At 42.7% G+C, this 15,645-nt stretch overlaps 1 protein-coding gene across 33 annotated transcripts in view; it reads right to left on the reverse strand.

Annotated features, from left to right (window-relative positions):
• The window catches only part of TBC1D5 (TBC1 domain family member 5), a 682,585-nt gene that overhangs the window by 17,027 nt on the left and 649,913 nt on the right, over window positions 1-15,645 (reverse strand). For all 33 annotated transcript variants that reach the window (XM_016426458.2, XM_007505143.3, XM_056800296.1 and 30 more), the window contains one exon: window positions 13,316-13,415. In XM_016426458.2, coding sequence (XP_016281944.2) covers window positions 13,316-13,415 — 100 coding nt within the window. The remainder of the gene's footprint in view (window positions 1-13,315; window positions 13,416-15,645) is intronic.

A 15,645-nucleotide genomic window follows, 5' to 3' on the forward strand; every position in this document is an offset into this window, starting at 1 on the left:
TCAAACAGAAACTTAATAGCAATGGGCTGTTTAAAAGGATTTTTGACTCTTCTGGCCATTTCATTGATTTTACCGGCCTGTCTGGGAGCAGACTCAGCCCAAAGATTCAACTTTAACTTTGGGGAGGAAAATGGGTGGCCCAGCGAACTGGAAGCCAGGCCCAGAGACGGGAGGTCTCTAGCTAAAATCTGGCCTCCGATGCTTCCCAGCTGTGGGGCCCTGGACGGATCCCTTGAACCCCATAGCCTAGCCGTTACTACTCTACCTTCGGACAATAGACATTTAAATGGATAATTAAAAGCAAGCAAACAAACAAAAAAACCCCCAAGGAACTTTGAAGAGACTAAAGGCTATATTCTAAGGCATTTCAAACTCCAATGGTTTATAAACATCTCTGTATTCTATTGCATTGTTTTGTTTAAGGTTTAACTTTGTGATTTTAAGTTCATATATTACTGGATTGAATATTATTCTGTGAACTGAAGGTTGATTGAATTTATTTTGAATGTACTGAGTTTTAAAATTCTGTTGTTTTCCCCCTATAACTGTGTTGAACAAATAGTGTTGTGAATAAGCCCATATATGAAAAAACAGCTTTTTTCTATTTTGCTGAGGATAGATGGACTTCAGAACTGGTTATAATTGTATTCACAACCTTTGGAAAATTTCATGTGCTAAATACCTCAAATGATTTGATTTTAAGGGTTTTTTAAATATGATTTTGGAATTTTTTTTAACAGTCTGGTTATTTTTGCCTGCCCCTACCACGAGGTAAGGCCCATTCTAGTAGCTGAAGTGAAATGTATTTTATAACCCCCAACCTTCCCACATGTGAATGGAAGTTGGGCAGTTAATTTCAGGGCATTTGTACCCTTGGGAAAAGCCTCCAAAAGGAGCACCCTTTATTTATACTCTTCAGCTCACTACTTTACTTGCACCAGAATGATATATAGATTTCTTGATTATGTTCTTAACCCAAGATGAGTTTTACTTTGTTTTAAAAAAAAAAATATGTTCATTACCAAGGTTGAAAGATTGCTACGGTTGTAAAAATTGTGACAAATGTCCATCAATTCATAGGTTTTAAAAATGTCACACAGCAACTTATGTGAAATATGAAAGTGTGTTTGTTTGCTATTGTAATTAATTGGGCTATTGAGAATTTTGGGGATTTTGGTAACTACATAGTGGTACTGCTGTATTTTTAAAGATGAAAAAATTGTTAACCTTGTTCAATTCATTTGCCTTCTACTCACAGTGATCATGGCCGGATACAAAGAGGAAATGGATCTCATTTTTGGTGAGAAAGCCTTGTATTTTATATTTTCTTAACTGACACTTAACTGAGTGTCAATGATTATAAGCTATATTTTTGAATTTTTTAAAAGGTCTTTTATTATTATATTTTTCTTGCATGTGCAATATACTTTTTCAGTTTTTTAATTATTTTTTCTCTCCTTTTTATATTTGAAGCACATGTCACCAGTATTAAGATTTTCTTTAACCTTTTGATTTTTAAGTTTAAGATACATTTGTCAGAGCATGCCCAAAAAGCTTGTGACTATAAAAATGATGCCACTAATTATTTAAATAAATTATGGGACTTTGCTTAATGATTCTGTCTGATTCCAGGACAAGAGATACACACAAGAGCCATTTCATAGGGCCAAAGAAAGGCCAATCTAGGATGGATTGATGCACTTCTAAGCCAATACAAAGGTCTTGAACCTAGTGTGAAGACTCAAGGTTACTATGTTTAACATGTGTTAAGACATAGGCTTTCCTTGTATCTACACTCACTCTGAAGATACTCACAGATGAGTATCCCCAAAACCTTGGCTCCTATAATCTGGTCCCCTTTTCTGCCTCTCATAGTGTGGTACCTTTCTGTAGTCCTGGCACTGACTGGGTAAATGCATCATTACTTAGATCATTTTGATTGGGCCCTGATTGAAGGACCTGTTATAGATTTATTTTTCTTCTACTTGGAATTTTTACACATAAGACTTTGATAGTCTATATTTTCATCCAGAAATTTTTCTTTTCTTTTGGATTTTCTGGTGTCTTTTTAATATCTCTTGCCAATTGATTCATATACCTCATACCTCAGCCATGCATCCCTAACTGATTCTGAATCTTTCAATCACCCACAACACGGGGGAATGTAAAAAATATCATTATTTAAATTGCAAAGTTTAAATTCCTTTTGAGAAGAATTTTAGGTGAAGAAGATGCTACCTCTCTGAATCCAGAACTGAACTGTTGGAGAAGCCACCATGAAGAAGCCTCCAGACCACAAGTTGCACAAAATTGAACTTTGGGTGTGGTTGATTGAACATTTATTTGTATGTATACTTTTATGCCAAAGGGGACTGCCCCCTAACGGCTTTTTGTCAATGTGTTCAGAAATTATTGGTTTTATTCTTTTTTCTCTTATCCTCACACTATTGTAATCTTTTAAGTTTATTATGTTTTTATGATCCTTTTGGGAAAAAATTAATTTTTCCACAAATGATCACACGGGGGGATGTAAAAAATAGACTCGAATACAGGACTACAATCCCCATGAGCCTTTGCTCCACTTCCCCAGAATGCCTTGTAATCTCACCTGGGCCGAGATCGAGAAGATATTTAAGCAAAGGCTTTTGAAGGGCTAGGGCTTTTTGGACTTCCGTTTTTGGAGCAGAGGCGTCTCTTCCATGATGTGAGGTTATTTTGTCTAGGCCTCTGGCCTAGGCACATGTTTCTTACTTGTATATTCTTAATCTTTAACCTTTAATAAACCTCTAAAAAATATATATTCCTTGCAGAGAGAAACTAATTTCTACCTGCCTCAGTCTCCCCCTCTCCCCTAAATTTTAATCTTTACAAAAAGTAGTTGCAATTTCCTGTGACTAGCTCTTTCGAAACTACTCTTGGATCTTCCTTTAGGAATACCACTTGAGTGAGTGAAAAGACTGATTCCTTTCCTGGCTCTTGGAGGGACTAGCATCTGGAGAGGTCCCCTCCCCCATCTTGGAGAAGGAGGCCGTGTGGCTGGAACCCTTGCTTAATTTACCCCTAGGCCCTCTGGCTAGGGCTTCTGGAGTCCTGCTAGAGTAAAGCCAGGGCCTGAGCAAATAGTATAGCATGTTAACTAGATTTCTTACTCTGTCCTCTTTCTCATTTCTCTACTTTCACTCCCCCCCCATTTTATAAATAAACTGCTATAAAAGTCATTTTGACTTGAAATTATTAAATACGGCCACACACATATGTTTAGTCCAACTTTAATTTTTTTTACCTTTACATCACTCTATTCCTTCTCACCAGGATTTTGCTTTTTGTCACCCCTCCTAGGTCCCCCTTCCTTCTATCCCCCCCCCACTTCCCTTGTTCTCCTTCTTCTTCTCTGTAGGGTAAGATAGAATTCTATGCCCCGTTGAGTATACTTGTTTTCCCCTCTCTGATCCAATTACAAAGAGAGTAAAGTTTAAGCATTGCCTGTCACCACCCTTATCCTCCCCTCTTTGTACTTCTTTTTCTTGCTTCTTTATATTATATAATTTACCCCATCCTATGTCTCCCCTTTCCTCTCAGTGCAATCCTTTCTTTCAGCCCTTGATTGATTTTTTACATGTCCTTCATATGCACACATATCATACATACATATTGTTCTATATCATCACATTTACATTTATATCATATCATCATAATCGGCTTATTTTTCACCCTCTTTCTGAGTAAATTCTTTCTATCTTCTCTACAATTGAGAGTAATTTTTGAGAATTATAGAAATCCTCTTTCCATATAGACATATAAACATTTTTAACTTAATGAGTCCCTTAACTTTTCTCTTTCTTATTTACCTTCAAATTTTTTATTTAGGTCTGGCTTATTCCTCTGGAATGCTTGGAAATCTTCTATCTTATTGAATGACCATTTTCTCCTGAAAGAGTATACTCAATTTTGCTGGATAGGTGACTCTGGGTTGTAAACCCACATCTTTCACCTTTCTGAATATCAAATTCCATGCCTTCCAATCCTTTAATGTAGAAGTCACTAGGTCCTGAGTTATCCTGATTGTAGCTCCATCATATTCGAATGGTTTCTTTCTGGCTTCTTGAAGTGTTTTTTCCTTGGCTTGGTGGCTCTTGAATTTGGCTATTATATTCCTGGAAGTTGTCAATTGATGATTTCTTTCTGGAGGTGATCTGTGAATTCTTTCAATTTCAATTTTATTTTCTTGTTCAAGGATTTCTAGGCAGTTTTCTTTGATTATTTCTTGTAATATGATATCCAAGGTTTTTTTCTTCATCATGGCTTTCAGGTAATCCAATCATTCTTAGATTGTCTCTCCTAAACCTATTTTCTAGATCAGTTGTTTTTTCAATAAGATATTTGATGTTTTCCTTTTCCCCCCCTATTCTTTTGATTCTGCTTTATTGTTTCTTGATTTCTCATGAAATCATTAGTTTCTAGATGGTCAGTTCTGATTTTTAAGGCCTGGTTTTCCTCTGTTAGTTTTTAATTCTCCTTTTTTCAATTGGTCCATTTATTCTTGCATTACTTTCATTTCTCTTCCCCACTTTTCTTCTACCTCTAATACTCGGTTTTTGAAGTCTTTTTTTTTTAGCTCTTCCAGAATCTGTGTCCAATTCAAGTTTTTCTTTTGGACTTTGGGTGTGTTTCCTTTGCTTTCACTGTCCCCCCTTCTGTGTCTGTACCTTGCTCTGTCTCCATAAAAAGTCTTTAGAGTTGGGTGCTTTTTTGATTGTTTTCTCATTTCAACAGAGGTAGGCTCTGTTTTTCTGGGGAGTTTGGGTATCCTCTTAAACTTCAATCCTTCCTTGATGTTATTTTTGGCCTATTTTCTGGGTTGTTACTAGTTTACCAGATGGTCTGATCACTGAAAGATCTGAGAGTCTCCTCCCCCTGCTGTTTCAATTGACCCGTGAGATGCTGATAGCTTAAAGACTTTCCTCAGCCTTGGGTGTAAGCTTTTGATCTCAGTATGAACTTGATTAGGTCAGGTGCTGATCAGATTCTAGTCCTAGGCTTAGGTTCATGTTTTTGGTCTGAAGGTGTTTTTGATTGAATCAGTCACACTTTGATTGCCCTGTTCTGGAGCTCCACCCTTAGTTTTGGGCAAAAAGATTGCAGGGAGGCTCCCCTGTGAGAACTATGTTCTCACCCCATGCCCAGACTGGGATTCCTGGTCTTGCTTCGGGCTCACGTGGATTGGTCCCCTTCAGCCCAGATTGCTTGGGCTGGAACTCTGAACTTCCCCACAGGTTTGCAATTTCAAGGAGTGTTAGTTTGTCTGGACTTCTTTTTGACCAGCAGGATCTCAGGGTCTGTCTTAGCTTGAGATTAAGTTTGGAACCTATAAGAGCAGATGTGTGGGATGGCGGGGAGTGTGGTTTGCTCTTGGCTTGCTCTTCACTCACTACTCTGCCCCCTGCTAGCTCTGCTTCCCTCTCACCTTAGCTCCCCAGATGGTCTCTGCCTACCTTTTGGATTTTTCTTTTTTGAACATTGTTTCCCTCTGACTCTTTGTGGTTCTTTCATTCCTGTATTCGTTTTGTGGCAATATTTTACTCTTGGTCAGAGAGGATTTTTGTGGTGAAACAGCAAGCTGCTTCCCTAGTTACTTCTCCATCTTGGCTTCACCCTGAGAAGTCTTTCACCCCCCACCTTTTTAAACAAATAATAAATGGAAGACCCTGGACATTAAATGCCTGGGTAAGAATCTGAACTCAGGTCTTATAATGGAATGTCTAATGCTCTTTCTCTTAAACCAGGCTGTCTGATCAAAATGGATCAGAAGGAACTTTCTAGGCATGCAGAGAAGGGGGATGTGAGGTTTCTTCCCAGTCAAGAACTTGAAAAAGAAGCCTCTTTGGTGAATGATTGGGTCCTTGCTTGCCAAGAAGGCTACAGGAGCTGCTAGTCTGATTCTAGAATCTTCACTGGAGATGAAAGTTCTTATGTCTCTGGATAAGTCATGCCCAACTGGCCCCACATTCATTAGCCAATCTGTAAGTGCACACCTTCACTTATCCTATATTCAGTGACATGGTTAGAAGCCAATACTTATATTTAAAGGCAATCTCAATAATTGTTGCTTTTAAAAAAAAAATTAAAGGGAATTAGCAAAGGTTCATCTCATTTTCCTGTACGGTAGAACGCTGTCAAATCATGATTTCTCCTTCCTCACATTTCAAGTCATCATTCTATAATCTACTGAATCATTTCAAAAGCATCCACTTGCTACAAGTGTTTTCAAAAATGCCATAAAAATAAAATTGTAAAATCCTCTCTTCAAATATGATAAAGAACAGATTTTGAAAATTAGCTCATTGCTAAAGCTGATGAGGGGATAAGCATTTTGATATGTGGAAAGAGCAAGAATCTACACAGAAAACAGCAGAAAGGGCTGAAATCCAGTGATTGAATGAACCTGAGATCTAGTCCTGATTCTGTTCATTTTGTCCTTTTTTGGTTACTTGTAAAATAGAGTTTGTTTGTCCAGATGCTCCTACGCTCTTTTTAGATCTAAGAACATTTATGATTCAATGACTGTGTTATCTGAACAGATAACGAAGGAAGGAAACAGGCATTTATTTAACATCTCCTATGTGTTAGGGCTGGGAGGCAGTTGCTATCATTATCCACGTTTTATAGTGGAGGGAACTGAGGCAGCAGAGGTTAAGTGATTTGCCCAGGGTCATACAGGTACTATGTGCCTGAGATTGGATTTGAACTCAGATGTTCCTGACTCCAGGTCCAGCACTTTATCCACTGTCCCTAACTTCCTTCAATTCATCATTATGTGGAACCATTAATTTTTTTTTTATGACTTAAGCATGCTATTATGGAAGAAGCATTGGTCTAGGAGTCAGGAGACACTGTGTATGTTGGCAGAACTCAGGCTTCTCAACTGGAAGGTATAAGGTGTGAAGGAGAGATGGGAAAAAAATTCTGCAACAAAGGCTGGAAAAGCAAGGACTCCAGAGCCTGTCAATCAAGATGGGCATTCTATTTAGAATGGGGACCAGGAAGGACCATTGAAAAGAGGAAGCAAACAAAAACTGAGTCTCTTTGCCTTGGGACAGAAAAGAGGAAGGACAAAAGTCCTGCTCTCTGGTTTCTCTCTGCTATACTACAGTGAACTTGAATCTTCAAGATCTGTTGACCATTTCCCCAAATCTGAACTATATTCCACCATCTTCCAACTTAGGAATTGTTTAGTATTAGGGAAACCCCAAACCCTCTCTCCTCTCAACTTCTTTTCCTTTCCCCTTCTTTTAAATAACACCTTACTTAATCTTAGAGAAGAGAAAGAGTGATTTATCTGATATACCAAAAGACTCACCCTGAGCTGATTTCAGTGAGACCAACAGAAGAATCAAATAGGGAGGGGAAGGAAGGAGGAGGGACAAAGAGGAAAAGGGAGGGGAAGGGAGGAAGGAGGAGATTGGTAGAGCTGATCTTAAAATCTTCAAATCTCACTTAAATAATCCCCTAATACAAAGGGCCAGGGGGTTGACCCCATGGTCTCTAGGTTCCCTTCCAGTCCAAAGGTTTTGTTCTAAAGTCAAGCAGACTACAAAGGAAGTCTTCATTTTGAGATATCCGTTGTCTACTTCGGATTGGGAGCTGGAGTCTCTGGGTAAAAAGCTTTCGGCCCATAAAGTTTTTTTTTAAGGCTTCTGCTAATTGAATGGATATGTACACGCTGCTCTCCCACTTCAATCTGAGTGAGAAATGTGGCAAAACTCAAAATAGCCAAAGTTTGGTTAGTAAGGTTAAGATTACCAGTGGCTTTTGGCATATTAATCAGAATGACAGTGGAGTAACCATGGCAACACTAAGAACGAGTACTTAGACAATACTTCTAAATTTGATGGGAAAAGTTTGGATTCACTAAATGCTCCTTTTCTCAGCTCTGCCTATCTAACCAGCGAGTTACAAGGAACTAGCCCAAATCGAATGTTTGGAACATTCTGGTCCAACAAAGAACTACTAGCTTTGGGTACCCCAGTAATGAGTGTGGCCACCACAGTGCGGAAGTCCAATGCCCTCCATTTTCCCATACATTCAATAATGAAAGGCCGTCTGAGCAAAATGCCGCCCTAGCATCATTTTCAACAAGAGGGAGCTTTTCTCTGTCCCTGTCCTGTTGTTACCCAATGAATAAACCTGAAGATTACTAAACTTTGAAAACCCTTCCCTAAATATTAGCTGACCTGTAATTCTCAAAGGAGGAAAAGTACTTCCTGAAAACCAGGGGAGCGAGGACTCCAAGAGGATTCAGAGAAGCTGATATACCTGCAAGTTTGTAAGGCTGTGGTCTCGGGTCCTTCACTAGTTCTAGAAGTGATGATCGGGTCTTAGCAACCTTAATTTTAGCCAATGCACTGATGCTTTGAAACTCAGAGGAGAACATTCACTCTCATGTAGCCAGCATATCTGATGTCCTGAACAGAAGATTCCAAAATCCAAAGGGAAATACAAATCTTTTTGCAAGGACTCTAAAGGTAATCCCAGGATACCCTTATCTGTCACTCTGGCAACATCTTCCACAGTGGCATGGAAATCATCCCGAAGGCACAATTTAAGTATTTAAGCTGTCAGCAGATTTTCATTAAATGTAAATTTTCCCAAGCTAGAAGTTCAGCTCTTTTGCACGTAGAAAGCTAAAGTACAAAAGGCACCATCGCCAGGTTGCTCATCTGGCCTAAAACTATTAAAAATGGCCATTCCAAAATGGGATCCACATGTGGCTGAAGCCCAGCGCATCCCCTCCCACCTGGCACCTTAGTGGTTCCAGAGAAGAGTAAAGAAAGGTCAAGAGGTCGGAGTAACTACATCCTGGGGCAGCAAAGGAACACTCCAAAAGCATCTCCCCTCCGTGCTCTTCCACACCTGGGACACGCTGAGTGCCCAGTTAGCCCAGGCCAGTGAAGGCGAGGTGCAAGCAAAGAAGACTGAGAGTATAGAAGGAAAAGTGAGGAAAGCGGCAGAGAAGCCCCTTCCTTGTTAACCCAAGGGGTCAGTGAGCCCGTCTTCCCATCATGGAGGCTGTTACCCATTTAACAAATGAGCCAATGGCCCATCAGGTGCCATGAAGCGAACAACGGGCTAGTCTTGGACGTTCCCTCTGTGGGTCTCATAAAATGGGGGAATGGAGGGGTCAGCACCCCACATAAGCCAGTGAGCTAAGAATGGATTTTACATGTTTAAAGTAAAATGTTCAATTGAATGACACACCTTTAAATTTAAACTAAAGTTTTATTGTTTTTGAAACTAAAGCCAACCCCTTAGAGCATCTGGCCCTACACCTGGGCTCCCCTGCAGGATCAGACCCCTCTAGCTCTAAATCTTAGCCTCCTCCCAGGAGTCCCACATCCATCCCCAACTGGGGTCCATTTTCATTTCTCAGTTGGTGAAAGGCTGGACTAGATCAAAGACGCAAACGAAAAAAATTCCTGACCAAACGAGGTTGAATCCACTCAAAAAACCAAATAAGATCAAGAAAAACAATGTCCATACGATGTGTACACATATAGGCACACACACAAACACAGGACATGTGTGTGCATGTACACACACATGTGTACACATGCAGACACACACAAATACAACGTGTGTGCACGCATGTACAGACACACAGACACAACCCAATTAAGCCAACAGCAGCTCTTCCGCAGCATTCTTTCCCGGTAGGTGGCAGCCCTTCCTCTGGCCCAAACAGACCAGGTTCCTTCAGCGGCCCTCAGCCTCCAGGCCCTTCCCTATCCTTACGTCTGGACGCTTCGCCCACTTATCCAAGCCTTCTCCCTGGGCTGTCTCCTGCCTAGAAGTCACGTTCCAGGGCAGAGGACGGCCGGGCCGCCGGCTCCTCACTCCTCACTGAGCCGGGCTGCTTCTAAGAGCCGTCTGCGCCCTGCTGAGCTTGGAAAGCGCTGAGCATGCAGCGCGGCCCACAGGAGGAGCTTCTCCCCTGCCCGCACCCCTCCGGACCCCTCGATGTTTCAGAGCTTGCCTCGGCCTGTCGGCCGGCCCTCCCGGCTTCTCTCCAAATAAAGGCCCGGCCGTCACGACGGGGTCATCTCCTCTATCTGACTCGGAATCTTAGCTGGATGGCCTCTGTAGGGCTCCAAGGTACCAGCTCCACCTGGGCAGGGAGGTGCCACAGCGAATAGAGCACCCGGCCTGCCGTCAAGTCCAAGTCTGACCTCAGACCCTTGCCACGCAACCCTGAGCAAGTCACTCATCTCTATGTGCCTCAGTTTCCTCAAAGGAGCCAGAAAAGTCAGACAAACCATTCTAGTATTCCTGCCCCAAATGGGGGTCCCAGAGACTCTGACCCAACTGAAAAAACCAACCAACCAACCAGAGAGCACCAAAGCCTTAGGCAAGAAGAGGAAGCCAAGTTCTTTGTATTTTCATGGTCCAGAGAAAGACTGACTCTGGCTACGTGATGGCAAGAGAGACACAGAACACCTGATTCTAAGTTAATTTACCTCAAGCTGCCCTTCGGTGCTCACAAAAAATCCCAAGTGCTCTGAACGCGAGGGCTCAGCGTAAAGGCTGCCGGGTCTATTGAGTAACCTGGAACTCCTAACAGGACTTTCTACTTCAATGTCCAGATTTCTCGGTATAGTCAATCCTCAGCACTGCCAATTGGGAGCCACACTGAAGTCAAGAAATGCAAAAGGACCCAGGAAAACAAGGAGGCCCAAACCTCCAGGTTCTGTTTCTTCAGTTTTGCTCTGCTTTAAAGCTGAAAATGATCCTATTTTTTTTCACAAGGTGCCTCTGAACTTTTTTTTTTTAACATGTTACCAAAACCACTCAAAGGGACAGAGAGATGTTGAAAGTGTCATACTGAGAAAGGCTCATGGGGAATCACACGCTAAAAGGCAAGGGTTGGGTGCTGAGATAAGAGAGAATAAAGTGAGCCTCAAAGGACCAGAAGGCAAGGGCGCTCCTCTGCCATCTCTTCCTTGAGGCCTGCCTCTCTCTCCCTCTCTCTCTTTCCTCTTTTACTCTCTTTCTCTCCTTCTCTCTTTCTCTCTCCCTCCCCCCCCCCCCGGCATTGGACAGGGAAGCAGGAAGGGCCTGGGGGGCTGCCTGATTCAGGATCTGAATGTGGGGAGTCAATCAGCTACCTAAAATGGCATTTCTCTGGGCACTCAGAAAGCTTTTCCCACTTGTTAAAGGACAGTGTAGGCTAAGCTGCAAATAACAGAAGAGTCATCTGACCTGGCACATTCAGAAACTTGGGATGAATTCATGATTCTGTTGTCTTGGGGTCTCTAAGGCACTTGGAAATGGAGGTGGTGAGGAGGAGCCGCCCCGGTGGGCAGCATGGGGGAATTCTGGCATATCCCGGGGGTACAAAGGGTGGTGCTCTTTTAGGACACTAGCCACGCTCTGGAGGGGGAGAAACGGGCAAAGGGCTGTGGAGGGAAAGAAGGCAGAAGAGGAGTTTCTTATACCATGGCAAGGATGGAGGCAGGGGATCACAAATGGAGGTCCTGAGGGGCCTTCAGAGGCCACTGAATTCAGAATCCTCTTCGACAGGCAGGACAGCTGAGGCCTAAAGAGGCTGGAGGCAGCTCATGAGTGTCTACGAAATCAGCGGTCGCCAGGGATGAGACTCTTGGTGGTGTACCTCCACGGCCAGCTTCCTTTCCTCCAAGGCGGTCTTTTATATAAATGTATATCATTTAAGATCACCTGGACAGGCACGAGGATGAATGGAGGCCATGTTCCTAAGAGGGCTGCTGGAGGAGTAGCCTGTGATTTCAGACAGGAAAGGCCCTTCCTGTGAAGAACCATCTCTACCAGGGCCCATTTGCCGCCATGCAGGGGGATGGAAACAGTGGCAAGAAGGTGGCTTTGCGCCATCCCTTCTCTCTTCAGGAATTCCTTCTCTCATGCTTACTTTGGCTGCAGACACCTTTTCCATGGGTCATCCTGGCCAGGGGCAATTGCCGCTGCCTCTGAAGCACCAGGATCCCCTTCATCTCTTCTAAGAGACCGTTAGCTCCTGGATGGCAGAGATGGCATCCCTCAGTGTCCCCAAGGCTCTGTGCACAAGGCAAGGAAGGTGGTGCCAGTGTGGGCTTGGCATCTGTGGCCCTAGGATGAAATGCCTTCATCTGACTCCTGGTGACCCCACATCAGGGTACTTGTGTAACTCTGACTCCTCATCTGTCACATGAGGGGGTTGTACTAGATAATCTCTAGAATTCTTCTAAGTCTGTGATTTGATGATTTTTCTCTGTAAACTGAGTGCATTACTGCTCTTTAGGTTTTATGTATTTCATGAAACATTATGTCCTTCTTAAATCCTACTGTCCAATGCAGAGACATGAGCCCATTACACTGATGCTTCATAAAGTGTGTCAGTAATGATGAACACAAAAGGAAAACAGAAATGAGAGGCCAGGAAGGTGGGAAAAGGTTGAGGCCAAAGCGAATTTGGACACTGTTAGGACTGGGCAGGAGCCTACCCTGGGAGGACAGCAGGTGCTGTGATCATGGAGAACACTGTGGGTGCTTGGGCTTGGATGCCATGGCTTCTCTGTGTCCGTAGGGGGTCTGTGTGATTCTGCAGCCAGAATGTACTTAGTTTGGCTTGGGGCTGGGACAAGGTCTCTGGAGAGACCTGAACACTAGACAAAGAATGTTTACTTTGTCCCACACATCAAGGACACAGTGAGGCCTGACTTCTCCAGACATGGCCTCCCCAATCTGGATGTGTGTGGTCAGTTTGGTCATCAGAACTCAGAGAGATTTGAGTGGCCCTAGGCACACAACAGCATGAGAGGCTGGAAACCCCCGTGACCTGGGCCTTGTGCTGGCTAAAGGCCAGAGAAGTTGGGGCCAAGACACTTGAGTGAAGGGGAATTTGGGGCTGAGAGAAACTGGGAAGGGGCTGTGTGTGGGGAGCCAGCTGGCTCAGGGGAAGGGGTTACTGAAGCCAAACGTGTACCACTGAGCAGGGAAAAGGGACATCTGTTTACTACAATGAAGGAAAGCCTCTCACTGTAATTTGGGAAAGCCTCCCCTCAACATAAAGTCAGTGAGACATTCAGTGGACACAAGATGCACTTGAGTCAAAGAGCGAGGAGCTACACAAGTGGTTGCAGCCCCTAGTAGAAAGGCGAGTTTCACAGAGCAGGAGAGCAGATGCCCTGCCTCTGAGCCTTTCTATAAATCAGCAAATGGTATTTGTTTGAAGTATGTAAACACTCTGAAGGGTGTCTTTCATAGGAAATAGACAGGCCCAGGGCTGAAAGTCAGAGTACTCACGTACCCAAGTGAGTGTTCATCATCTTGGCACAGTATTTGCACATGGCCTCCAGGTCATTCAGCTGTCCTTGAAGAAATGAAATCTGGGCTTCTAATTCTTCTTCCTAAAATAAAAATATCGAGATATTCCAATGAAGACAAAAATTAAAAAATAAAACTCCTAACATCCTCAAACAGGTTGGAAGATTATAAAGAGACAAAATAATCTGATTTTGGTCCAGTATAGAAATTTGTCAGAGGGAGGTAGGGAAAAACAGTGGGCCTAGTCTGTGAATTTCATAATTTAGTGACAGTTTCATATACTCAACCAATATTAAGCAATAAAATTGAGAAAAAATTGCTTAATAAATATTCAATGAATTTCACCAACAGCTCCATGCTCACTGGAGGCAGGTTATTATAAATTATGTTTTTGCTAGTGAGAGGCAGGTGTATGAAATGAAATCCCAAGAACTTACAAGAGGATGATAAGGAATATTTCCTAAAATGTTTAGTGCTCCCAAAGCACTAAAATAGCTTTTATTTTTATTTGAGAACACACATAAGGGCCCATAAAACAAGCCATCAATATCCTTTGTACCACAAAATGAGAAAGAATAATGAAGGAATAAATATTTTAGAGATGATTTGGAGGTAAACATATTAAGAACTAAATAAAATTATTTGGATAGCATATGAGGGTAACTAATAATAAACATATTTTTTTAAAGAAGAAAAAAATTTAGCTGAAAGATTTCCCAGCTATTCTAGAAATCTACTCTTGCTCTGGGAACAGTATCCTATAGATAGTGATGGTAAACCTTTAGAGCCTGAGTGCCCAAACTACATCTCTCATGCCACATGTGAGCCCTCTGCCTTATCCCGGACAGGGGAGGTAGCACTCCCACTGGGTTGCTAGGCAGAGGGGCAGGTGTTGGGAGAAATGTCCTCAGACACATGTGGAGAGGGGAAGGGAGCATCCCCCCTCCAGCATGTGTGCCATAGGTTCACCAACACAGCTATAAACAGGAGGATCTTGACAGTTTCTAAAGGACCAAGCAGCAGACTGTATATCTAATGTCGAGGGTATGGGGCTGAAATCTTTTTTGGCTCTAGGGTGCACATACACCAAAAAATCTTGGAGCTTTAGTTCCCAAAATATTTCCCACTTAACAATGTTAACTAGGCTAGATGAGATTACAGATGATTCCCTAAGAAGGGTGAGATACTCTTAGCATTGGCTTAAGGGCTAGGTTAGTAAAAACAGAGATTATTGCTGGGGCAGCAGGAGGGAGCTGGCCTGACCTTCTTATTCCAGATGCCTGGCCTCTCAAATATCTTTGATCTCTTGGAATAGTTAAGGAGAAAGAAAGAAAATAAGCTAGCAAATCTATTTCTTTTCCTCTTGGGAGTTGGTGCAGTTTGCTTTAAGAAAGGATTTGTATAACTTAATGGCTGGAAAGGTGACTAGCAGCAGGTGTTTTCCATTTTAACTACACAGATGTTCCAGGGCTGAAAAGTTCTGCTTTTATGTTCGGGTACCTCTAGAAATGGTGTCTGTGGAACTTCAACAAAAATACTCTTGAGAGAAAATGGACACAGCTGCGAGTTTAGAAATGAATTTTGGTGCAAAAAGTCTACTGAAGGTTGGTTTTTATTTTTTTATTATTTATTTTTTAGAAACCCTTACCTTCTGTCTTGGAGCCAATACTGTGTATTGGCTCCAAGGCAGAAGAGCAGTAAGGGCTAGGCCATGGGGGTTAAGTGACTTGCCCAGGGTCACACAGCTGGGAAGTGTCTGAGGCCAGATTTGAACCTAGGACCTCCCATCTCTAGGCCTGGCTCTCAATCCACTGAGCTACCCAGCTGCCCCCTGGTTTTTATTTTTATTTATTTTTTGTCATAAATTAAAGTGGTGCCTTCTCAAGCCTGTTCTCACATTTAGGCCGTCAGATACCTTTTACAATATTCCCTGCTTCAGCCCCCTTCCCTTGCCTATTTGTCACAGGGCTGAGGGATGGCTGCGCTTTGCATTCACCATGCCAACATGTGTACTGCAAGCAATGGCAGAGGGAGGTGACCTTCTACAAGGGGAAGAGTCCTGGGTTTGTGACACTTGGGTTCAACGAAGAAGAACGGCTAGTATTTATAGAGTGCTTTCTACAGCTTCACACAGCGCCATGAGGTGTGCAAAGTCCTCTGCATGCAGCGCGCCTGAGATTCACAGTAAACCTGGGAGAAGATTCTATGATTTCTCTCTTTACAGATGAGGAACCCTGGGCGAAGAGTGAGTAAGCCGCCTGTGCCTAACACATCTGAGGCTAAGTCGGGCCCCTTTCCACTCTAACCATTCAA

This window comes from Monodelphis domestica, chromosome 5, assembly GCF_027887165.1.
Source record: "Monodelphis domestica isolate mMonDom1 chromosome 5, mMonDom1.pri, whole genome shotgun sequence".
In the NCBI taxonomy this organism is placed as follows: domain Eukaryota; kingdom Metazoa; phylum Chordata; class Mammalia; order Didelphimorphia; family Didelphidae; genus Monodelphis; species Monodelphis domestica.